Source organism: Danio rerio, chromosome 16 (genome assembly GCF_052040795.2).
Source record: "Danio rerio strain M-AB ecotype USA chromosome 16, GRCz13ab, whole genome shotgun sequence".
Classification (NCBI taxonomy): domain Eukaryota; kingdom Metazoa; phylum Chordata; class Actinopteri; order Cypriniformes; family Danionidae; genus Danio; species Danio rerio.
The window spans coordinates 32,847,659-32,871,338 of record NC_141036.1 but is presented as its reverse complement, the minus strand read 5'-3'; the positions used below and the strand labels follow the sequence as shown (position 1 = coordinate 32,871,338).

At 38.2% G+C, this 23,680-nt stretch overlaps 3 protein-coding genes across 8 annotated transcripts in view; 1 reads left to right on the top strand and 2 right to left on the bottom strand.

Moving 5' to 3' along the window:
* The first annotated feature begins 431 nt into the window (after positions 1-431).
* On the top strand, positions 432-2,129 carry rpp38 (ribonuclease P/MRP 38 subunit). The gene is given in 2 exon segments (NM_001002525.2): positions 432-538; positions 658-2,129. A coding segment is annotated over 1 exon segment (798 nt). The 5' UTR covers positions 432-538; positions 658-670; the 3' UTR covers positions 1,469-2,129.
* nmt2 (N-myristoyltransferase 2) lies at positions 2,130-16,684 on the bottom strand. 3 transcript variants are annotated; one of them, NM_001199754.1, is given in 12 exon segments: positions 2,130-3,814; positions 5,462-5,599; positions 7,062-7,229; positions 7,322-7,492; positions 12,579-12,687; positions 12,795-12,965; positions 13,104-13,220; positions 14,113-14,204; positions 14,328-14,446; positions 15,379-15,523; positions 15,623-15,740; positions 16,508-16,684. In NM_001199754.1, coding segments are annotated over 12 exon segments (1,482 nt in total). In that variant the 5' UTR covers positions 16,621-16,684; the 3' UTR covers positions 2,130-3,793.
* Positions 16,685-18,410: 1,726 nt separating this feature from the next.
* Positions 18,411-23,680, bottom strand: part of fam171a1 (family with sequence similarity 171 member A1) — a 54,503-nt gene continuing 49,233 nt past the window's right edge. For all 4 annotated transcript variants that reach the window (XM_087287170.1, XM_087287168.1, XM_087287171.1 and 1 more), the window contains one exon: positions 18,411-21,955. In XM_087287170.1, coding sequence (XP_087143296.1) covers positions 20,290-21,955 — 1,666 coding nt within the window. In that variant the 3' untranslated portion in view covers positions 18,411-20,289. The remainder of the gene's footprint in view (positions 21,956-23,680) is intronic.

Genomic DNA, 23,680 nt, shown 5'->3' with positions numbered 1-23,680 from the left:
ACTAATATTATTATTAATCACTGATTTCATGCTATCTATGAGCTGTTACGTTTATACGATTTTTAAATTGAAGGCTTGAAAAACATTAACAACAAATGTCATCAATAAAACAACAATCCAGGGGTTTTCAGTCATTTAGTCCAAGATAAGTGAAAAGTCCTTCATCAAAGTCTGTTCGTATTGCTTTTAAGTTTGTTGATCCCGCAATACACTCAAAATACATTTTCATTTCAATTTTGAATTTAGGAAAAAAAGGTTTACACTTACAAAACTTGCTCTTATAAATATGAAATTTGGCCAAAAAAATCAAGGTGTTTATAAGATTTATAAATGGTCTGGCCTGACTGTTTACGTTTATGACAAATTACAACCGAAACGCTCTTTCGGAAACATTCACTAGATGGCAGTGTGTGCATTACAAACCCTGAACTATTAACCACAGAAGAAGACCTTCAATAACAACATGTCTGCACACACAACTTAGTACACGCTGTAGATGTTGAGCTGAGGAAATCTTCATTTCTGGCTAGTTAATTAGGTTTGTATATCATTTTTGCTGTATGTCTTCTTGGTTGTTATGAATACTAAGTTGTTTATAGGCTACATGCCTCGTTAAGTTTAACGTGATTTGTAATGCTAGTTTTTGAACATTTCAAGCTTTCCAGCAATGATGTCGACCCCAGCGAAAGGAGCAACGAAGAAAGAAAAAAAGAAGCCGATACCAGTCAAAACATCCCTGAATAACCCGTACAACGTTGGCTGGAGTGACCTCTTACAAAAACAACACAAACATTTAATACTTGACACTCTGAAAGAAAAGTTATCCGCCACCGGGCTTCGGAAAGAGCGTGTCAGCCGGTTTCGCGATTGGGGAAGCAGAAGGAGGTCCAGAAAAAAGGCATCAAAACCCACCGAAGAGCAAAACCCAGCTTCTGAACCCGCGGAGAGCGTGCAAACCCCCGAGCCGGGCTGGACCAATCTGGCCCTGAGGAAACAGCTCGCCATCGGCATCAACGAGGTCACCAAGGGCCTAGAAAGGAACGAGCTGAGTTTGGTGCTCGTGTGTAACTCGGTCACCCCAGCTCACATGACGAGCCATTTAATCCCGCTGAGTAAAACCAGGTCGGTGCCCGCCTGCCAGGTACCCGGTTTGAGTGGAAGCCTGTCGGAGCTGCTCGGCCTCAAGTGCGTCCTGGCACTGGGCTTCAGACGCGGGTCCGAGGAGTTCGAGAATACGGTCCGCGCCATCACACCGATGGTCCCACAGCTCCCCGTGGCGTGGATTCAGACAGACCCAACACCAACAACCAAAGAAAAGCGCACAGAAATCGGACAGAAGAGAAAACTAGAAGAGCTGTCGAGTGATGCATCTCCTTTGGCTCTCCAGCCTCTAAAAGTAAAGAAAATCATTCCGAATCCAACGAAAATTAGGAAACCCAAACTGAAAAAACAGAAAAAAGTTGTTTAACCTGCATTCTATGAATGTGGGATGTGTAAACACGTTTATTATATTTATATTTTCAATAGTTTGTGATGATTTTGTGAGTGTATTTTACATTGTGATTGGTGGACTGTCATATTTGATGGTCTTTAAGAAAGCTGATCATTTAAAACTACACAATTTTGGCATTTGTAAAGACACCTTTTTTGAAATTTGGCAGATACTTTGGGTATTTTTACCACCAGAGTCGTTAAATTCATAAACCACTGAAGGGGGAAAGAAGTTTAATGTTAATGTTGAGTGAACCATTATAGGTTCACTTAACATTAAACTTCTTTCATTTTTTAAGACAGGGCTGTCCAAACTCTGGGCTGGTGTCCCGCATAGTTTAGCTCCAACTTCCACACACCTGCCTGAAAGTTTCTAGTATACCTAAACCACTTGATAAGCTGGTTCAGGTATGTTTAACTGGGGTTGGAAATTAAGTATGCAGGACACCAACCCTCCAGGACCGAGTTTTGACACCCTTGTTAAGATAATTCTTCAGAATCTCAAAAAAAAAAAAAAAAAAAAAAAAAGGCCTTTTTCTTAAGTTCAATATTTGCTTAGGCTACTAAATACTTGGCTTGGACACACATTTTTATTAAGTATATGTGATGGTTATGAAAAATAAAAAGCCCCAAATGAGTAGCGTTTTACATTTTGGATGCTTTTATTCAGTCAAATATCCATGCTGGTATACCTTGATGTATATTATTTTTGACAATTAGATATTCGGGTGGACTGTCTTGTTTGACATGGTGCTGGTACTTGTTCCCATCAGTTCCATCCTGCAATGGAGTTCAATAAAAATACTGTCTTCAGAAAGAGAAAGCTGATCGTTTAAAACTACACAAGTTAACCGTTTAAAAAAAACAACCTCTCTGAAATAAGGCAAGTACTTTAGGTGTTCTCACCATAACCCATAAATTCAAAAAACCATACAGCTCGAGGGGGGAAAAGGATTCATGCTCAGTTCATTCAGCAAGCCTTAGAAAAAAACATATGCAAACTGACATTCGCAAAAAAGTGCCCTTGATGACGTTATTGAACGAAACCACTGACTGAAATGTGCGACTTTGAGAGGAGTACCTTTCTTTTGAAGCCTGACTGGACGTGCGCTTATTTAAAAGCAAATTGTAGATTCAGAAACATTAAAGCAAACCATGAAAGCAAAACCAGCTTCTGCTGAAGAATAACGTTCACATTAACGTTCATTAAGCTTCACCAGTGATTGTAACTGAAACAGCAAGCAAGCTTTCCTGACCGCATCACCAAAAGCATTAGGAGAAACGCTTATATCAAAATGAAAACGCACATATGATTGTTCAGCTCTTCTTGTGCTTAAAAATAGCAAAATGATCAGGACCTGATCGAGAAAACGCACCAGTCAAATGAGGTTATGGTTCACCGCAAATACTGAGAGAATAAAGAAAGTGGAGAATAAAATGTAAAAAGTAACTTAAGCACAATTCTAAATATCAGAATTGTTTAGCTAAAATGATCATTTAGAAACACTAGATGGTAAAGAACAGAAACGAGTGGGGGAAAAGAAGCTAACAATCATGCCTTCATGAAAAAAGAAATGGAAATGAATTCACATTCAAAATTCGAAATGTTTCTTTTGGACACACAAACCCTAAAACAAAACATCATATTCTTACAAATGCACCTCAGAGCAGTCTGGCCCTTTTATAAACAAGTTGATGTTGTGCTTCAAAACGCAATACATTCCTCCACACGTGTAACCATTTACTCGCTCCGCAAACAGACAGAAACTTAGAATGCTGTATGAATTCAAAGGCAGCTCCATACAAAAGACTTTGGATTTCGACCCAAGTTCCTGTTCCGTTGTAAACCTCACAATACGTAATAAATATCTGGCATTAAATGTACAGCTTGCTAATTCACACAAATGTATCAACACTCCTTCATAGTACAAAACAAATGAACAAAAAGACAAAAACCATGGGAATAAACATGTTCTGAGAGAGGAGACAGATTGCATGTTGAGGAAAATAAACACTACGGTTGTGTATGTGTGTGTATCTGCATGTGTGTGTATGTATGTGCAGCTTGTAGATGTGTTTGACCTTGATAAATGTTTCTCACATTCTCAGAAAGAGAGTCAAAGACAAAGAGAAAGGAGGGAAAGCCCTCAGGAACTGGAACAAGACCTAAGAGAGCTGCACAACAGAACTCATTCACTTTGAATGGATGTCAGTTTTTTTCCTCTTTATATCGATTACGTCCAAGTCTGAGAATTCAAGGTGGACCTCTGAAATCAGTCGGCATCCAACAAGCAGCAGCCAGTTACTGTAAAACAAGGCCAACCTGCGGAGCATGGAGAAGAGAGTTAAAACACACTCCTATGATACTGATTTTGTATGGCATTTGTATGGCATAACCTACTCACTGGCCACTTTATTAGGTACACCTGTCCAATTGCTCTTGTAACGCAAATTTCTTATGAGCCAATCACATGGCAGCAACTTGATACATTTAGGCATATAGACATGGTCAAGACGATCTGCTGCAGTTTAAACTGAGCATCAGAATAGGGAAGAAAGGGCTGGTCTAAGTATTTTAGAAACTGCTGATCTACTGGGATTTTCACGCACAACCATCTCTAGGGTTTAAAGAGAATGGTCCAAAGAAGAGAAAACATCCAGTGAGCTGCAATTCTGTGGGCGCAAATGCCTTGTTGATGTCAGAGGTGAGAGGAGAATGAAGAAATTGCAGATTGAAAAAACATTGCCTGGTCTGAGGTTTCTCGATTTCTGCTGAGATATTCAGATGACAGGGTCAGAATTTGGCGTCAACAACATGAAAGCATAGATCCCTCCTGCCTTGTATCAACGGTTCAGGCTGGTGGTGATGATGTGATGGTGTGGGGGATATTTTCTTGGCACACTTTGGGCCTGTTAGTACCAATTGAGCATTGTGTCAATGCCACAGACTACCTGAGTATTGTTGGTGCCCTGTCCATCCCTTTACGGCCAGTGTACCCATCTTCTAATGGCTACTTTTAGCAATATAAGGCATTATGTCATAAAGCGCGACTTGTCTCAGACTGGTTTCTTGAACCTGACAATGAGTTGACAGTACTAAAATGGCCTCCACAGTCACCAGAACTTAATCCAATAGAGCACCTTTGGGATGTGGTGGAACAGGAGATTCACATCATGGATGTGCAGCCGACAAACCTGCAGTAACTGCGCGATGCTAATAAGTCATTATGGACCAAGACGAATATTTCCAGTACCTTGTTGAATCCACTCTACAAAGTATTAAGGCAGTTCCTAAGGCAAAAATGATCTAGCCCGGTACAAGTAAGGTGTACCTAATAAAGTGACCTGTGTAACAGAGCAAAATCCTATTAAAACAATTACTTGTTTACTAATGTAAACAACTTTACATTTAGAGGAAATGTTACATAATGTTACCGGTTTTTAATGTTGATTAAACATTACAGCATATCAATGAAACAAAAAGTACAAGAATGTTTTTGTTGTCATAAGCAATACTGCTGTGATGTTTATCTTTTATGATAATGTCTAATTATGTGAACTATCAGAAAGCTGACATTGTTATTCACATCAAAAAGGTTTTAGATAAAGCATAGTAAATCAGTTAAAAGGACTACAATTCAAGTTCCTAAAGCAAAAAAATCAACCCCGTAATTGCCTTTTTCTCCTAAGTTTCATAATGTAAGCAAATTAATTTAATACAATAGTTCAGCAAACAAGATGTCATTGACTTTTAGACACTTAGTTTAGACCCAAAATTGTCTATTTTTAAAAACATTTGCTTCTATGAATCGACTGATATGTACAAATATTCTAAGACAGATGCTACTGGTGATTTTAGTTCCACTTTCATTAATTCATGACGGGACTAAACCAGTCATACCTGTATAAAGAGGGTTAAGTATCAAAGCTAGCATTTAAAAAAATAAACTAAAAACCTAAAGAATCTTACTTTCTCTGGGTCCATGGGAGGGCATTTCCAGTTGTACAGGTAATACTGCAGGTTACCATCGCCAATTCCAAACTTGAGCTTTTCCAAGAAATTCTTATTGTCCATTAGATCCAGCGCATTAAAAACATCAAAACCTTTCTGTCGTCCCAAAACAGCACACAAAAAAGTGGAAACAGGAATTAGAACAGGCTCAGTCAAATATATTTAATGTGTATGATGCTTCTGGTATCTTTATGCATATTGGCCTGTCTGAAAATACTCTGCTATGCTGCTTGATACTGCAAATTGCAATTACATTAATTATTAACAACATATTATTATTTTCATTACTTATAATTAAATGCTTTTTGAAGGTTGAAAGCTTAATTATGCTTCTGGTGAATTACCTACAACAACTAATACATTAGAAGTCTTGCACATTCATGTTAGGGAAAGGTGGACATGAAGACAACTTTACAAAAAACATTAGAAATCATCCATCAAGAACACAAGCGAATGACTGTTAAAACAATTACTCTGTTAAGTCCAATGTACAGTATATTGAATTTTTATGCAAAACTTAGCTTACACGCAACCTTTTAAAGTATACTATGTGACAGTGTGCACAAACACAAGAATATGTCTGCACTCTTTTAAATGAGAGATCTTTTAATACTCTCACACAACATGGCCATCTATTGCTTTTGCATTCGCCAGCAGTTTGTTGTTCATGGTTCATTTAATTTTTGACTTGTTCAGTGATGACACTTTGTGGACAAAGTCATGCAAATACAATTCAAAGCTCTTATAGGAGCTGTGTAGAAACTGCATGCCTGGTTATAAAAATTGGATTTGAAATGTGTGTACAGTGTAGCCACTTTTCCACTATCATGCTACACGGTGCTAAAAACAGCCAGGAAGGTTCCAGTTTTATTAACATGTGTGCCTGTTATGGTGCAGCACTATTAAAACCCTTAAGGGAGTTAAGGGGGTCAAACACCAGACATGCTACAACACATTGTGGTATCTTTTTTAGAATTGTTAACACGAGTGTGCATCAGCACCACCATTTGGCATCTGTTTGCGTTGGTTAACAACCTACAGACAACTAAGTAAAGTCCATGTGCAACCCGCTATAGACAACCATGCCGAGCCATGCTGGAAGAGCGCGTGACATCACCTCTCTGTTTCTTGGCTGTCAGGGTCTCCATATTCAGCTAAGCAGAAGTGAGCTAACTAGCTACTTATTTTTTTGTTTTGTTTGTTATTTAAGAAAGTAAATATCAGAAAAAAAGCATCATGTCGTTGTTTTCATTACACTTGTGTTACCAAGGCAACGACTGACACATTTATATTACATTCCAAAGAGCTCCATTATCAGCACCACAGTGGAAAATAAAGCCTTATCCATGATGACTGACCCAGATGAACACAGAATGGAACAGTTCAGAAAACTGAATCATTTAGCCCAATAGTGGACATGTAGCTTATGTGTTTACTATGCTGATAAATGATGCTATGCTGTCAATTTGGATGCATTCATACCCTAGTATACGCATGAACAGCTAAATGTACTTCTAGATGAACTGATCTGACATGTTTTGTTGTGTTATGATCATACCAGTTTGGCTAAGATGAGAGCATCATTCATCAGGTCTATGAGCGGCGTCTCTGTATGGACATTGTAAAAGGAATAAGCGGCCTTCAGGCTTTTGTGCAGTGGATGATGCATCACTGTGGATGGCAAGGTGTAGAAACTGATGAAGTCCGTTAGCATCCCGCCAGAACCCTTTGAAGGAAGCAGAATGTGTCAGTGAGTAGAAGAATATGAGCAAGCTACTAAACTGAACTGCATGTAGGGATGAATGCATCAGGCTGTACCTCCACTACGAAAGTGTCAATGATGTTCTCCTGAGGCAGAAACCAGTGCTTCACCTCTTCTTCCCCCATCACAGGCCGCAGGTGGAACTGGCTCAGGTGTTTCTGCAGCAGTGCTGTCACTTGCTTCACATCCCTGTCTCCCATCGTCCGCAAACCAGGGGTACGAGTGCTCTAAAGAAAAATACACAAGAAGAAGTTTATTTTAGTGTATGCCGCAGTATGTATCTTATGGCATAGGATCATGAATCAAATTGCATTGTTCTCGTAAAGGAGCATTGTAGCTAGAGGTGTGTGTGTGTCAGTTAATGGACAAATATCCACAGCAAGAATCAACTTGACAGATCTAAATAAGTCAAAATATATTATTAAATAGGGATGGGGAGTCGACTCCAAAAGAGTCAATTCCTCGACTCTCAATGGGCCTAGTACCGCAATGGACTCCAGAACTGGAATGGACTCCCAGAGTTGAGCTTTTTTCAACCTTCCTGAATGACGGCAATATATGCTGCTACAGTAATGCTCATTCTCAAGCACGATGGGTGCCCGCTTTGAGGTTTTTCGCTTTAGAATTTCGTGACCACGAGTACTCTAGCGGGATGAATCTTGCTTTCACTTTCAAATTCCTACAAAACACACCTTTTTCCAATTTGGTTTGAAAAAAAAAAAGAAAAAAAAAATGCATATATGAGAGCGAGAGCGATATAATTTGAGGCACAGTCTATCACACTGCTTTTATTTATTATTTTAGGTTTGTTATGAATTATTTAAGGCAAACATTTCGTGCAAGGGGGTTAATATTTAATTGGTCATAAATCAAATTGAAAATCTAGCTGTTTTGTTTATTGAATGGTTGTACCATCTGTTGCCTTTAAAAAACAATACAGAAATTAACAACCGCAGACCATCCGCTACTCCAGATTATCACTCGGTACTCAGTATTCAATTATCAAACATTTATATTTAAAATATATACAGTACAGGCTATTTTCTGATTTTTATTTAAACGTTGTTTGGGCTTAACTGGTATGTTTTTTTATACTTGAACTGCTACACATCTTTTTATTAAATATTTAAATAATAAATTGATGTTTTAACTTTCTGTCTCCAAGATTTCAATCTAAAATTATCTAAACTAGACAATTAAAATATGCTGTAAAAAGTATAGGCTGATATTTTATTTTGATTGCAGATGATTTAAAATGCTGCTTTTGTCTGACCAGAAGAGAACTGCACAATGTAAAGCTGTGACTGACACAGTAGTATTGTATAAAGTGTGATATTATACAGCATGTTTAATCCTTACGCTATTGTAAGTGAATGTAAATGGAGTCAATTACAGAGGCGATTCCACCGACTCCAAAATTAGGAGTCGAGAATTGGAGTCGACTTAGGGAAAAAAAAAAAAACAGAATTGAACACCCTTATTATTATAAAAAACTTGGGTTTAGAATAAAAACAAAACACTGTTTGGAGGTAGAGTCAATATGTACTTGCATGATAAATAAATTTACCCAACAACATTTTTCAGCTCTAATTCAATTCAATTCAATTCAGCTTTATTTGTATAGCGCTTTTACAATGTAGATTGTGTCAAAGCAGCTTCACATAAATGGTCATAGTAACTGGAACAGTGTGGTTCAGTAACTGGAACAGTGTGGTTCAGGTTTTAGTGTTTAAGTTCAGTTCAGTTCAGTTTAGCTCAGTTCAGTGTGATTAAACTGGTAACATTTAAGCATTTTGCCAATTTATTTACATGACAGCAGCGTGTTGGGGACTGAAAACCAGAGATGTATAAAGTACTAGAGACCCATACTTAAGTAAAAGTACAAGTGCTTTATCAAAAATTGACTTGAGTAGAAGTAGAAGTGCTCTTTAAGCACCATACTTAAGTGGAAGTACAAAAGTATTCAACATTTTTTGTACTTAAGTATTGCAAGTAGTTTATTTCAAAATTTACTACTCAAGTACTGAAAGTAAAAGTACAAGTATTGTGTAATGTAGTTATTATTACACTAATTATTTTGTTTATTTTAAATATCTTTTTTGGGGTACTTGATTTAGCAGAACGAAAAGAAACATGGTTTATGATACAGTTTTCCTCTGTAAATAGTTTCAATGGTACAGGAACTCACATCGTCAGGCCCTTTTACCAGAAAATGCCTTCACTGATGAGATAATTCAGCATGTTCACTCACATACATACACTCTCTCTCTCTCTCTCTCTCTCACACACACACACACACACACACTGCCCTGCACACACCTAAATGTACACTCTCTCCCCACTCTCACACATTCATACACTCTCACACACACAGTTCTCTCTCTATCTCTCTCTCACACACATTTTTGTGAATTGTGGGGACATTACATAGGTTGCAATTGTTTTTACACTCTCTCTCTCTCTTACACACACACACACACACACACACACACACACAGACGCACACACTTTTGTTCTCTCTTACGCACACATTATTTGCTCTCACTCACACACACACAAAGACACACTCACACTTTGGGAGTTTTGAAGTTTGATTGGTTAATACCACAATAAACAGGAGTTCTGTCTTCTGGAAGCACTCGTGAAACTAAACTAAACAAGCAAACTAAATCCTGCTTCACTCATTCACTTGATTTAGATTTTATTTTTTTTTAAAAACAGGAAAACGTGCATATTACTGTGTTAAATGAAAATCTGAAATATTGTATGGCTTATGGCTATGATTTAGTATGAATTTTTATTTATTTTTATTATGTTTTTAATTAAATTGGTCTTACAGTTCATATTTTCTGTAGTATATTTATTAATTCTGGTACATTTACCATAAACCAACATCTTAACCATTTGGTAGAGGCTGATATTTTAGAAATAATGTGATGTGTTGAATAAAAATGCACTTATTGTGTTAACTAGCGACATTAGGAGTTAAGAAATGCAATCAAAAAAATTCTATTGCTTTTGTCTTGGTGTGACAGTTAAAGGGTTTTTTGTAATACAATTTTGTCCTTTAATACAGCAGTCAGATATACGAACTGTGCCCTCAATTTGACCTGCTCAAAGAAAACACTCTTTCTGGATGTATCAAACAAAACTCATGCACAGAAGACAGCACGAGCATTTACAGCTAATAAACTCATGTCAATATTATCCCGCCTGCTTTTTGAGCGCTGACAGGCGGGTCTTACACGGCTATGATTGGTTATTGTCCTCAACGGAAAGGGCTTTAGAAATATAAGCGCTGTTCACCCATTGTGGGGAAAATATGTGATTTTTCACAGGTAATAAGACACAGTGGAGAAAACTTGCACATTAGGCATGCTCATGTCTGGATCCACAGCTTTAACAGCTAAGAAGAGGGGAAAAGTTACCTTACAAACTGGCCAGCGGGTCAAATGTCCAAAGTGAGAGAGCGAGAGATAGGCAGAGGTGAAGTTTTACAACATTTCTCCCTAATAGTAAACTAGCGGCTGATATGCTGTGCCGCCTCGTCCTCGCGCTTCCGTCCTTCACCATAGTATTGCGACATCGCGCATAGGAGATAAATGACGTCATCACGTAATAACCGGTTATGACCTATTACTGAACTGATATCAATCATTTTGACACCCCTAGTAACGAGTAACGATGCAGCACATAAAAAATCTATCGGAGTAAAAGTATTAAACTCATGGAAAATATGTACTTAAGTAAAAGTGGAAGTAGGACAAAAAAATAATACTCCAGTAAAGTACAGATACTGCCTTTTAGTACTTAAGTACAGTAGTGAAGTAGTTCTACTTTGTTACTATACATCTCTGCTGAAAACACATCATTCTGAATAAAGAGAGATTTCAAAGATTTTCGTGTAAACACTCAATAATGGAAATCTTTGAAAACAGAGTGACATCATGCATGTAGTATGTGTTAGGTATGTAGACATGTACAGCATATGCCGATCTCAAAGGCAAGCATGAACAAAGTTACACAATACAGCGGAGTACATGCCAAGAGTTCCCTAAACTTCTTCAGCATGGTGTGGGTTTACTTCATTAAAATTACCACCAACAGCGAGGACGCATCATGTACACATCATATACACATTCATCTGTTCATCATCAGTGATGGGCACGTTCCTTTAAAATAGTAATTAGTTATAGTTACTAGTTGCTTCTCACAAATAGTAACTGAATTAGTAACAGAGTTACATAATTATAATAGTAACTAATTACCAGGTAAAGTAACTACTGCGTTACTTAAAAAAAAAAAATAAATTGTCAAATGAGTTTAAAATAAATATAAAACATTGTACACTAATCTACTCTGTTTTAATAATGTTGTGGGACAATGTGAGAGATAACCATCAAATTTAACATACCATTATAAATATTATCATAACTATAGTTGCACAATAAAACAATGTATGATTTAGAATTTATAGATATAAGATATTTTTTGTTTAATCCTGTTTTAGTTGTTTTGATGTCGTGGCTTCGTCTCCTCCATTGATTGCAGAGCTCACGTTATCACTAATTTTGTGTACTCTATCTAAGCCAATCATAATGTTCAGTTTCGACACATTCACAGACACACCAGTCATCATCACTGGTTGGTTATTATGTGTACTGCCCCAGCTCTAAGCGCGCGCGCACACGCACGCACGCACACAAACACACACACACACCCCAGAAAGGGTGGTCCAATGGCTGGCTGAGAGAGTTGCTTCTCGCATGAAAACCACTTTAATGTTCTTAATTGTAGTAACATTAACGCGTATTTTATTGACAAAAACGACACTGTAATTGAGTAAACAGTAATTAGTACTGTTAGTTATTAGTATAAACCATTAGTAATGTCGTTTATAGCGTCGTTTTTCCCATTACTGTTCATCATGTGCAAATTCTAAATGGACAATTTTATTAATATTAATAAATACTAATACTAATAAGGTGACAGCACTAATAGCCTGACATGCGTATTTTAATGTATTTTGTGTCATTTTCACGGATGTGCAAAAACAAATCATTTTAGGGAAAAAATTAAAACACAAGGGAAGAATTTGTACGTATTTTGTTATCTTTGTAGTGCAAATGCAGCCTTAGGTATTTTTGAACAAAAGGCTAACCTACTGCATATTCAAGTCATTCTAAACTCAGCAAAAAATATAAGAGATTAGAACAACCAATGTCATTTTATTCCTGGATGGTCCATCCCTTTGAGAGTGTTCTTTCTGAATCAGGACCAGGATACTTGTTTTGAAGTGATAAAAAGGCTTACATCAGGTAATCTGTAGAGCTTCATTGTCCGCTGTAGTGTCATGTTTCTGCTGAGGTGGGAAAACTTCACCTCCACAAGCTTCCTGGGGTTTAGAGAGCGATGCCAATATCTGCGAAGATACAGACACCAAAACCACTCAAATGCTTCAAATAACCATCATGTATCCCAAACAAAAACCTTTAATAAGAATAGATTATTTAGAGCCTTTTTATTTACCTGCATGTGGATACAGGTTTGGGCAGCACCACACCAGCAGTATACACGGCCTGGAAAATTCCCTCTAAATTGACCCGCCGCGTGATCTCTCGGATTAGCACAGGAGCAACACGCTTTGAGCGCAATTTTTTATGCACACACAAGAAGTTAATCTCCACCATCCTCTTCAACCTTTGGATGCAAAGAGAATTAGCGCTATAGTAGGGGGGCTGGAACAATGAACAACTCTCACAAAATACAACAACAAATAAAAGTAGTTTAAACGTCTTATCTGGAGCAGGCAGAGATGTAATGTGGCCTCATACTCACGTGTCATAGATATGGATGTCAGCAGGAATTGCACTGATGAAGCCCACCAGCTTCTTATTAGAGGAGACCCTGACACCACAGTGCCAATGGGGCAGCCAACCTGGTGGACGCAACGCCCTTACAGTGAAAGAGACCAAAAGATTTCAATATCATCAGATTTTAAACTTGCTGAGAAAAGAACGTACTGCATTAAAGGGTTTGTTCATGTAAACATTTTTCACATTACTTATGACTAGACAGAATCTGAGAACATTTTTTTTGTGCTGCTTCCTCTCTCTATTTGAGTGCATTAGCCATGGATCTATGTTTGAAATAATAAACTTGTGTTCATATAGCTTTTTCTTTGACTGAGAATGGTGTCAGTCACAACTTTCAGGTGTACATCAGGCCTACAAGCTAAGGCTACTGTTGACAGTGAAAAGACAAGCCTGATTAGGGTGACCTGTTCTGAACTATACTGCATCGCTCTGTGTAAAAAAGGCATTACTAGGGCCGGACAGAATATGCAGACATTTTTTGCTATTTCTGCGGTATCATAACTAAAAGCTTAACATACAAAATAAAAAAAAACAATACCTTTTTAATTTTTTCTTTATTTAATGTTTGTAATGCAAATCAAATTAGATAAAGTATCTCATATATTATATCAACTAAAATATTGCTTTACAAACTTTATTGTAAATTTTAATTTTATTATTATTATATTACAAAAATATTAGTGAAATTAATTTAAAAAAACTAAATAAATATAAATTTACACACATTTACATAAATATATAAACTCAATGATTGGCTAAAAATCAGATTTTTTAATTGATATTTTGAAGCATTAACATTTTGGGTGAACATATTTTCAATTAATGGACAAAATATCTCTCAATTTTGATATAAATATCTGATTGTTTTATAAAGATGAACAAAGTTCTGGGTTTGGAATGACATTAAGGTGAGTAACGATGACAAAATTTCCACTTTAAAAACAAAAAATGATGCCCAAACCATTACTTACCATTTTAGAAAATTAGGAGAATAGTCAAATCTAAACATGTTGTCATCGTCCTCAACATAATTTTCATTCAGCAAAGTGTACAATTCCTTCAGCTACAAGACAAAAGAGAAAAACAATCACAATTCTTTACAATTTTACCAAATTACAATTAATAGCAAATACAAAGTACAAACATTTTACACAATGAAAGCCAGTCCTTTCATGCATGTACGTACCACTTCAGCATTGCTAAGGTCCAGCGTGTCCCACATAAAACCCTGTGGGAGGGAATATGGCTCTTGTCTGATATTTTCTTTATCAGGCTCAATTGGTCCATGTGTTGTCACCACCTCATCTGCAAAGAAACATAAGCAGCTGTAAGACTTTCAGTGATGATCCTTTATGTATGTACAGCAGGGATTTTACAATGTTTTTGTAATCTCAATCTCCTAAGAACATTTCTCGTAAGAATTAATTTGCATTGTACACAGCTCTAAATTAGGGCGACGCAGTGGGTAGCGCTGTCGCCTCACAGCAAGAAGGTCACTGGTTCGAGCAGTTTGCATTTCTGTGTGGAGTTTGCATGTTCTCCCCATGTTCGTGTGGGTTTCCTCCGGGCACTCCGGTTTCCCTCACAAGTCCAAAGACATGCGCTATAGAAGAATTGGGTGAGCTAAATTGTCCGTAGTATCCGCTTGTTAAGTGGTGACGTGTTTGTGACGTATGTAGTACTGTTTCCGGGTCCAAGCCAAAATTCATTTGAGTGGAGAAATGGCTAGGCTTTAATTTTAATTAAAAGTATTTTCTAATCGGTTGCCTAATATGATGTGAATATACCCCTATAGTGCATACTACATAGCTTTATTGTGTGGCTTTCTCAGATTTCTCACCTGATCGCCAAAAATGACTAATTATATCCCTGGGAATGTCTGACACCGGTGCATACATAACATTGTAATAGACGTGCCAGGCACGAAAGCTTGACAGGCGTAACAACAGTAACTAAGGAGGGCGGGGCTTAGCAAAGGGTCAATTCTGAGCTGGTCATGATGTCCAAATCTAAAAAAAAGCTTTTACGAGCAACATGCAGTAACCATGGCAGAAAGAATGAATAAAGAAATCAGTATTATGCTTGTGATTAGACTCATTCTAATGTTTATGGTAAGATTATGTTTTCTAAATGCACAATAAGTTGATTATCTTGGTAAATGCAACACTGTTTGAGCAATAATGAAACATACATTGCATACATTTACTAATAAAAGCATGCAGAGATGTATGACTTACTGAGTTTGGGCACAGGTTGAGTGTCCCAGAACTGGTACTTGTGCTTTGTGGCCTCGTCTATGTTTTTGGCTGGACCTTGACAGGTGGACAGGAGCTCCATAGCTCTCTGAATGTCCTGCAGTTTCTGCATGGGAATGGCAGGGTTCTAGGACAGGAACAGAGATCAAATCAGCTTTGCTAAAAATAAAAAATGAAAACTATTTTCTGACAGCATCATACTATGCATTAAACCAGATCAATGAACCTTTATCTCCTGAGAATCAGAGGCAGAGTCAGACTTGGTTCCTCCTGAGCTTGGCTTCTCCTTCTTTCTCTTTTGCTTCTTCTTTTTCTTCTTTGCACCAAGATCACCACCAGGACTCCTTAAGAAAGCAGATATACCTTACTGACAATACATAAAACAGTTTAAGCAGTTCAGAGACGTGCATGACAGGCGAACGCGTCAACGATGTGCTATGACAAACACACGGAGGGTGACTTCCATAAAACCAAGTGACAGTCCATTCATGGAAGCAGGTCAAACTTTATGGTGTTTCCTGGGGGATGTTAGTCTGCCTGACAACAACAGAGAGAGAGCTGTTCACATCATCCTCGAGCTGACAAAGATGCTCGACTCTGCAATGCTGCCGCTCAGCTCATAAAGAGGATCAAGCGTGTTTGTACTGTTCAGAATCAATGAAGACACACTAATGAAAGCTGACGGATGCTTTCCACTGCTATTGTGTTGCTCTCAACAACACTGGCGACTTCAGAAGAACGCGGACTAACACATGTAACTTACCGAAATAGAGCAGAGAAAGGACTGGATGACTTATTCGATTGCTTTAATAAATGCTTTAACATTAAAATCAAGCTAGCTACAGCTAACAAGTTTAAATTAAACGCTGCATTAAGTAAATATCGGCATATCTCAGGAATGTCTCCCTAATGCATTAATTGCAGCGCTGTTTTCCCACTACATAATTAACGAGCTATAATATTAGTAACGTTAGGCTGGTTTAAAATACACTAGCTCTCCTCATGGATACCTGGTTGCTAAGCTAACCGTTTGTTTACATCTCTGTGGCAGCAAAACGGCGGTGGGTGATCCTCGCACTGGCGGACGGCGGGTCTTTCGGCTCGTGCTCACCCCTGCATGTGCTCATTTTCCTCCTCGTTGTCTCCATCGATGCCGCAGGTGTCCTGGTCGTCCAGCTCCAGGCTCTGCTGGCTGGCCGCGGACTCGCTGTCCTCCGCCATCATGGATGAATCTGCTGCAAATCCTCACGACGAAACCACTCAATAAAAACGACGGAAAACAGCACCGTCTACCGATTATTGCCACTAACAGCTCGTCAGAGTGCAAATAGAGAGGAGGAAAGGTTAACGCGAAGATACGCGTTTAAATGAATCGGTTTGAACAGTATGAACATGTTTAAATGGTTTATTAGTAATGTTTGAACTAAAGAAAGTTTTGAGGTCTTGACAATTATGTTTATTTGGCAACTAACGTATAGCTCTGATGTATCATTTTCAATCACTAAATTGTTGCAATATTAGCACACACACACATATATATATATATATATATATATATATATATATATATATATATATATATATATATATGTAATAATAATAATTTGAATTTGTGTGACCCTTTTATAACAAACATTCTTAAAAATAGACAAATAAATAATAAGGATTTTGGTTTCAACACTTGTGTGTGTGTGTTTGTAAAAAAAAATTATATATGTATTGATCTTAAACTAACAATTTTATTTTTTCCATTCCAATTTTTCTTCTTTTTAAAACACATGTATGCCAGTATGTGTATGTAATTTTCATCAGATTGGGAATCGTAAAATTATTTACCTTTTTTTGTTGCTTTGATTACTTCCTAATTTTGGAAAGCCACTTTGAATAAAACTGTCTGCCAATTATTAATCTGAACAGGCCCGTAGACAGGCGTGTTCAGGTTGTTCGAAAGACCCACCCCTCACTGACAAGGTCCAGAATTTGTGCCATACATGAGCTTATTTGTCCCATTTTGACTGCTATGCCATAATAAATTGTGAAAATAACCCATCGAAGAAGACTTTAACACCAAGCATAATCCTCTGCTGCATGTTGCTTCAATGTGACTGAAGAAGATTGAATGTGCTGGCCAGTTTGTTATTTAAATGAATGATATTTATTTAAACCTAACATATTACTATTTTTTCTAATGATATAACAAATTTGTATTAAAAATAAGTATTGTACTCATATTTCTTCATTCTAAATCTTAAGAAAATATTTTTGGTGCATCAAAAAGTTTATGATGACCATGCAACCAGCTAATCCAGCATAAAAAAAGCTTAAAATATCACTAAAATGCAACCTACTAATACTTCTTAAGTGAATGGAAAATGATGTAAACAACAGCAAAAGGCCCACTTTTTAAGAGAAAGCAGAATCTGCCCTTGCCTTCATTCGCTCACCAAAGTTTCTGCATTGTCCTCTATCCATCAGGTATACACATTTAACCTTAATCTGATTAATTTACAATAATTAATTAAAACATTTCATTCCAATTAGCTTTTAACAATAAAACAAACAAAATATATATTTGAAAAGACAGGCCCCATTCTCCTCCCTCTCTTCTCAGATGCAATGGCAGGCCAAACTAACTTTGGCCCGTTGGCCTTAGTTTGGGCATCTTTGATCTATTGGTTAAGTTCATTCATTCATTTTACTTTCGGCTTGGTCCCTTTATTTATCAAACTGTTAAGTTTGAACCTCTTCTGACATTATTGTAAAATCTCACCAAACTGTTCAAAAGCCCTTGATTCATGACCTCAAAGCTATAACATTTATTAATTAGTATTTGATGAGCAAGGTTGTGTAAACACCCTTACTTGAAACACGTCCAGTCATTCTTCAATACTTTTTATTTAAAGTGTTGAGTCAAGTCATTTTTATTAATACCGCTTCAATATTACATGGCGCATGTATTTCAAACTCTTGACTTGGTTGTAATTAGAAATCGTGAAAATGATGTTCAGCCACTGTTGATGAGGTTTTTCGGCTTTATTGGAATAATATGCCTGAATTATAATACAAGCAACCAGAAGTACAAACATTCAAAGTAATTTGCTGAAGAGCCAAGTGGTTACCCAGGCAACAAGCCAGACCTTCAACAGCTTTCAAAACATGATACATCGCTTTCATTCCTTCATCAGTACAAACACACACTGCATATTGCGTCTGCAGCAGACACACAGAGAAACACACAGGCATAAACAACTGGGTGAATGAATATGTACATACATACAAGCAAAATATAAAATCATAATCACAAACGCACTGAACGTTGAGCAGGGTAAAAAACTCTGAGATTATTAGTGAAAATTGTATATAAAAATATTTAAAAAATAATAATAAAAAATAATAATCATGTAAAATATATATTTGTATTGCTGTCAACAGAATATTTGAATAGCTTACTGGAAAAAAAAAACGGCATTTAGCATGACAGCAGCACTCGGCAACGGCATAAACAAGCTTGAATTTCTAATATCTGATCTAAATTGAATCATAAATATTTCTCATTTTACATTAACTACGCATTGTTTCAATCCTCTCAACATCTTAAGTGATTCATATTAAATTGTACATGGCAATTTTTTAATTAGATCCCAGATTTGACCGTTGGAACTCATTGTATTTCCAGAAACAACATTAAACCACTCACACGCATAAAATGAGATCAACGAAGTGTAATGCCATGTCAACATACGGCGAACAACATTACATAACTGATAATGATGCAGTGGAAAAGGAAATCTACTTGCGTGTATAAATGATCACCAGAAAGGCACTTAAGACAAAAGTGAGAGTTTGGGAAAAGGAAAGCTGGTGGCTTTTTATGCATGTGTGTTTGTATCCAACTCTCGTCTGAACATGCCGTCCACTTCACACAATAAGGCAAAAGCAATAAAATAACAACATACAATGAAATTAAAACACAGTGGTTCAAATAAAAAAGGCAAAACTAAAGCTACAATGATCCTTCAGTTTAAAGTAATGCATAGTGTTGGCAAAAATCCTACTCACGAAAGAAATGCACAAGAAAATCTGTGCTCAACGCAGCCAAAAGGCGAACAAATGATGCATTATGTAAACTTATTTGGCTTTACGAAGCTTCAGCTGTATTCTACTCATTAATGCGTGAAACAAATAAAACTTAAAACAGGTGTGATTTAGATTGTAGATCCCATTATAGTGGTTTTATGTGTCTTTAAATCTATTAAGGTGTGGAAGACATTCCACCGGTCCTCCCATAAAAATAAGTGCTGGGAAACACTTAGTGGTGTAGTTGCAGTGTACACATGTGGCCACTAGATGTCATATTGCTCAAAAACAGCAGCATCTCATATAAAGCATAAACAACATTTCACCTTCAATACAATGGCTTGCAATATTTTTTGCTCAAAGTGTATGTCTGGAAAGCCATAGCCGTTGTGCATTAGACTGTTGGGTTTTAATGACGTCCATTTTGCTTGGAAACATCAGTTTGTTCTTCCTTGTTCAGTCTGGAGGCAGACCTGTTCCAATATCTATTTGTGCTATGGCTTTCTTGGCTTTCATTGCCACAGGCAAACAGCCACGCACAGACCTGCGCTCATAAGGCAACTCCATTCAGCAGTCCAGCTAGGGACCACAGGGGAAGCACTTTAAGAGATGGTTCATCCCAAAATAAAGCTTCTGTCATCCTTCAAATCACAAGGTTGTAAACCCAGATGAAGTTCTGCAGGGTACAATATTTAGAAGGATGCATTAATTGATAAAGGTACACTGTTGTTTGTGTAAGTCAAATAGGTTTGTAATAACATAACAATGAGTAAAGGATAACAGAATTTGGGGTGTACCATCCCATTGAAAGGCATGTCATTTTAGGTTAAAGGCCAGTAGTGGTCGCTCCTCTCGTTTCTGCCATGGACTTTTCTTGTTCTCGTCTTCACCTCCGTCATCAGGGACGAGCAGTTTGTCTGGCCGGCTGCTGTTCATGTGTACTGGAGTCTCCTCAGTCCTAAAAACCTCACCATCTATCCCTGTATCCTCTGAAGTTTCAACTACAGGCTCAGGTAGAGGAGGTGGTGAAGGAATCTCAGGGGGAGGTGACGGAGGAGACAAAGTCCCTTCGTCATCCTCTTCGCTCTGTTTCTCCTGCAGTAAACCCTTTAGAGCACTTTCTTCAGGGCTGCAGACTGGTGTGGGGCTACCGCTGTTCTCCTCATCGGCATTTGAATCCTCTACAATCAATACCGGTGTATATCCAACCACAGGTGCTGCAGGTTGAGCCTCAGGTTCAGTTTTAACAACAACTTTATCACGAACACGCCGCCCCGGTGTGACGTCGCTCATATCAACACCAGAGTCCAGACTGGCGTCGTTGCTTCCGACACAACTGCTGTTGCATCCAGCCCTTTGCAAGTCAATGTAGGAATGGCGGATGTGCGCGTTGGAGCGTCCGTCCAGAGAAACGAACCAAGCCCTGGGGTGAGGGAGCGGTTTCCCACCCCTGAGCTCCATTAAAGTCTTTTCAGCCAGAAGCTGATCTTCTCCGTTCATCTGCACCACATCCAGTCCTGCCTGACTGAGAGAATTGGGGATAGAGAGATCAGCAGGAAGAGCTGCTGTCTGCAGTGTCCACTCATCAGCTCCTCCACCCTGGTCTTCCCCCATCCCTTGTGTCCCTCCTTCCTGCTCTCCCTTGTGCTGAACCTGACCCTGGGGCTGGTGGCATGCGCTGAGCTCCGCCTGAATGGTTTCCAATTCGCTCTGTACATCTGACTGCAACAGCAGTGCCTGGCCAGACAGAGGGTGCGTCCCTGGAAGTCTCATGTAGTGAGCTGGGATGACGAGGGTGGGGCGAGCCTTGTGGTAGGTTTCTTCCCCTTTATTCACTATAAGTTCGGAGGTACAGCAGAGCAGGGCTCCAGGTCGGGGAAGTGGGGCAGGACGCTCTAGATGGTCTACAGAGCGGGACAACAAGTAATCAGTTGTCCGTCGCTCAATTCCTTGCTCCCGTTCTGGAGATCCAGCAGGACTTGCGGCCGAAACAGGAGACAGACGTTGATCCCGCAAGCTTGATTTACTCTCTGAAGAGAGACGTCCTGCAGAGGTGGTGTGATGCAAGGTATGAGGCGAAGAGGAGGAGACGGACATGTGGAGGGGATGGACGGACGAAGTCGTAATGGACGTATAGCTCCGTCGGTATTCCCCTCGTCCAGCAGCGGAATCATAACCTTCAGAGGGATTGTTTGAGCAAGCCGATTTGAGAGGAAATATTTCAACTGAGTGTTTGTAGTGGTTGGATCCTCGGCTGTGAAGCTCGCCACGCAAAGTCGCAAGCTCATTGGTGGAGGAGTCGTAGGGAGTGGGTTTAAGCATAGGTGTGTGCATGTCCGGCTCTGCCCCGTTCTGGTCAAGGTGAGTCTCATTGATGAGGTTAAGGTGGGACATGGAAGTAGCCTGGTCTCGTTTAGAGCCATCCAAAGCTGAGGATAATGTGAACTTCCGGTGAGCAGGCCGCAAACGGGTACACTTCCTCCTGAAACACAGAAGCATTGTTCAAGTTGACTACTGAATTTAAAAAAAGGAACTTTTGCAATGTTCAAAAAACTGATTGCAAAAGTACCCACTTTTTAGCTCGTTCGTATTGCAGAAACTAGGAAAGAATTTTATTTAGAGAAACTCCTTTTTATGGATAGTTTAACCAAGCACAATAAGAGATGCATGTGTGACTGTACATTAACTGGGTGATTGAATGCGATATGAAACACCAGATAAGTATTTCAAAGCACTACACTACTGAACAAACAGATACAGAATACCAATATTAACCAAATTTACCTGCTACCTTTGTCTAATGCGTTGTGTTCTTTTCTTAGTTTCACTGATATGTGGCACTATAATTTGCAGCAGTCCATTTAGTCTTCGAAACGCTTAACTTATGTCTACATTCCATGAAACTCGAAGACGATCATGTCATCTTCCACCCTTTTCACACTTGATCTCTTAGATAACCAGGATAGTTTTTACTGTCATTGCAACCAGGTAAACCAGGCACCAATGTTATTATAGTTAATGAAAATAGTAAAAAAAAGCAACTAAAATTCAAACATTTTCGTTAACTAAAGTAAAAAAACAGATTTAAAAAAAAAACCTGAAACTAACTAAAATTATAGCAAAACATTTTTCATTTTTGTCTTTTAAGTGTATTTAATACATAAGCCTACTGTATGCCTTTTAGAAGTAAATCTATTTGCTTCGCACTGCCAGGTGTTTGACCTGAATGGCACCTAGCTCCCTTACAGTCAGTAATGCTGATGCCATTGGGTAAGTCTAGATCAGATATGCAGCCGGCCAGAACTGTAATATGCACATCAATATAGCAGCATTTTTATGACAATGTATAACAATAATGAATATTTTTACAGTACTGTGACTGTTTAGGGGTGAAGGTCGGCATTAAAAATACAATTTATTGGGTAATTTAATAGATAACATACATAATACTCGGTAAAAAAAACTGTTTTTACATTACTGTGATAGCTGGAGTGGGGGAAATAAAATACAATAAATGGGAACATTTATAAATAATATAAATAGTTCTCGTTAACTTCCGGCCACATCCATATCTGATCTAGCAACAACCATGCCCTTGGCCAGGTAAGCCTAGTTCTTCTCCAGTCATCCATGGTATTGCTCCCACGACAAAAACGAGTGGACATGACAGCTGCACGGTGACAGCAATAAATACAACCCGAGCAGTGACTTTAAAATATTAATTTAACACATTTGTGCCCAATAACGGATTTTATTTCTGTATTAGTGATCCTGACCCGATCTTCTGAGTGAATCGGTTGAACTAGTTCACCAAATTGAACTGAATTATTTGAAACTATTCGCGTCTCCAGAAAGCACTTATCCATAAACTACCCATTTTATAATGTGCCCGATACCCCCTCTGACTCAAAATAACCCAATTTCCCGAGTTGTTCAGTTATTAGAATAGTACACTGAGATCTGACTTGTAAAATTGGTGAACCGATAATACTGCGCATACGTGATTCAGTAAACTGAACATAAACAGTACATAACAGTGACTAAAGCAAACTTGAACAATTGCAGCACAGGTAAATCGAGGGCTTAAATGAGAGGATCTGGAGAAATGTTAGTTTATTTTATAACAAAGTCGTGGTGGAATTTTAATAAGTGAATCGTGCTTCAGTAGGGTTGCAAAATTTAATTGTAAGAAACTATTCAGATCATG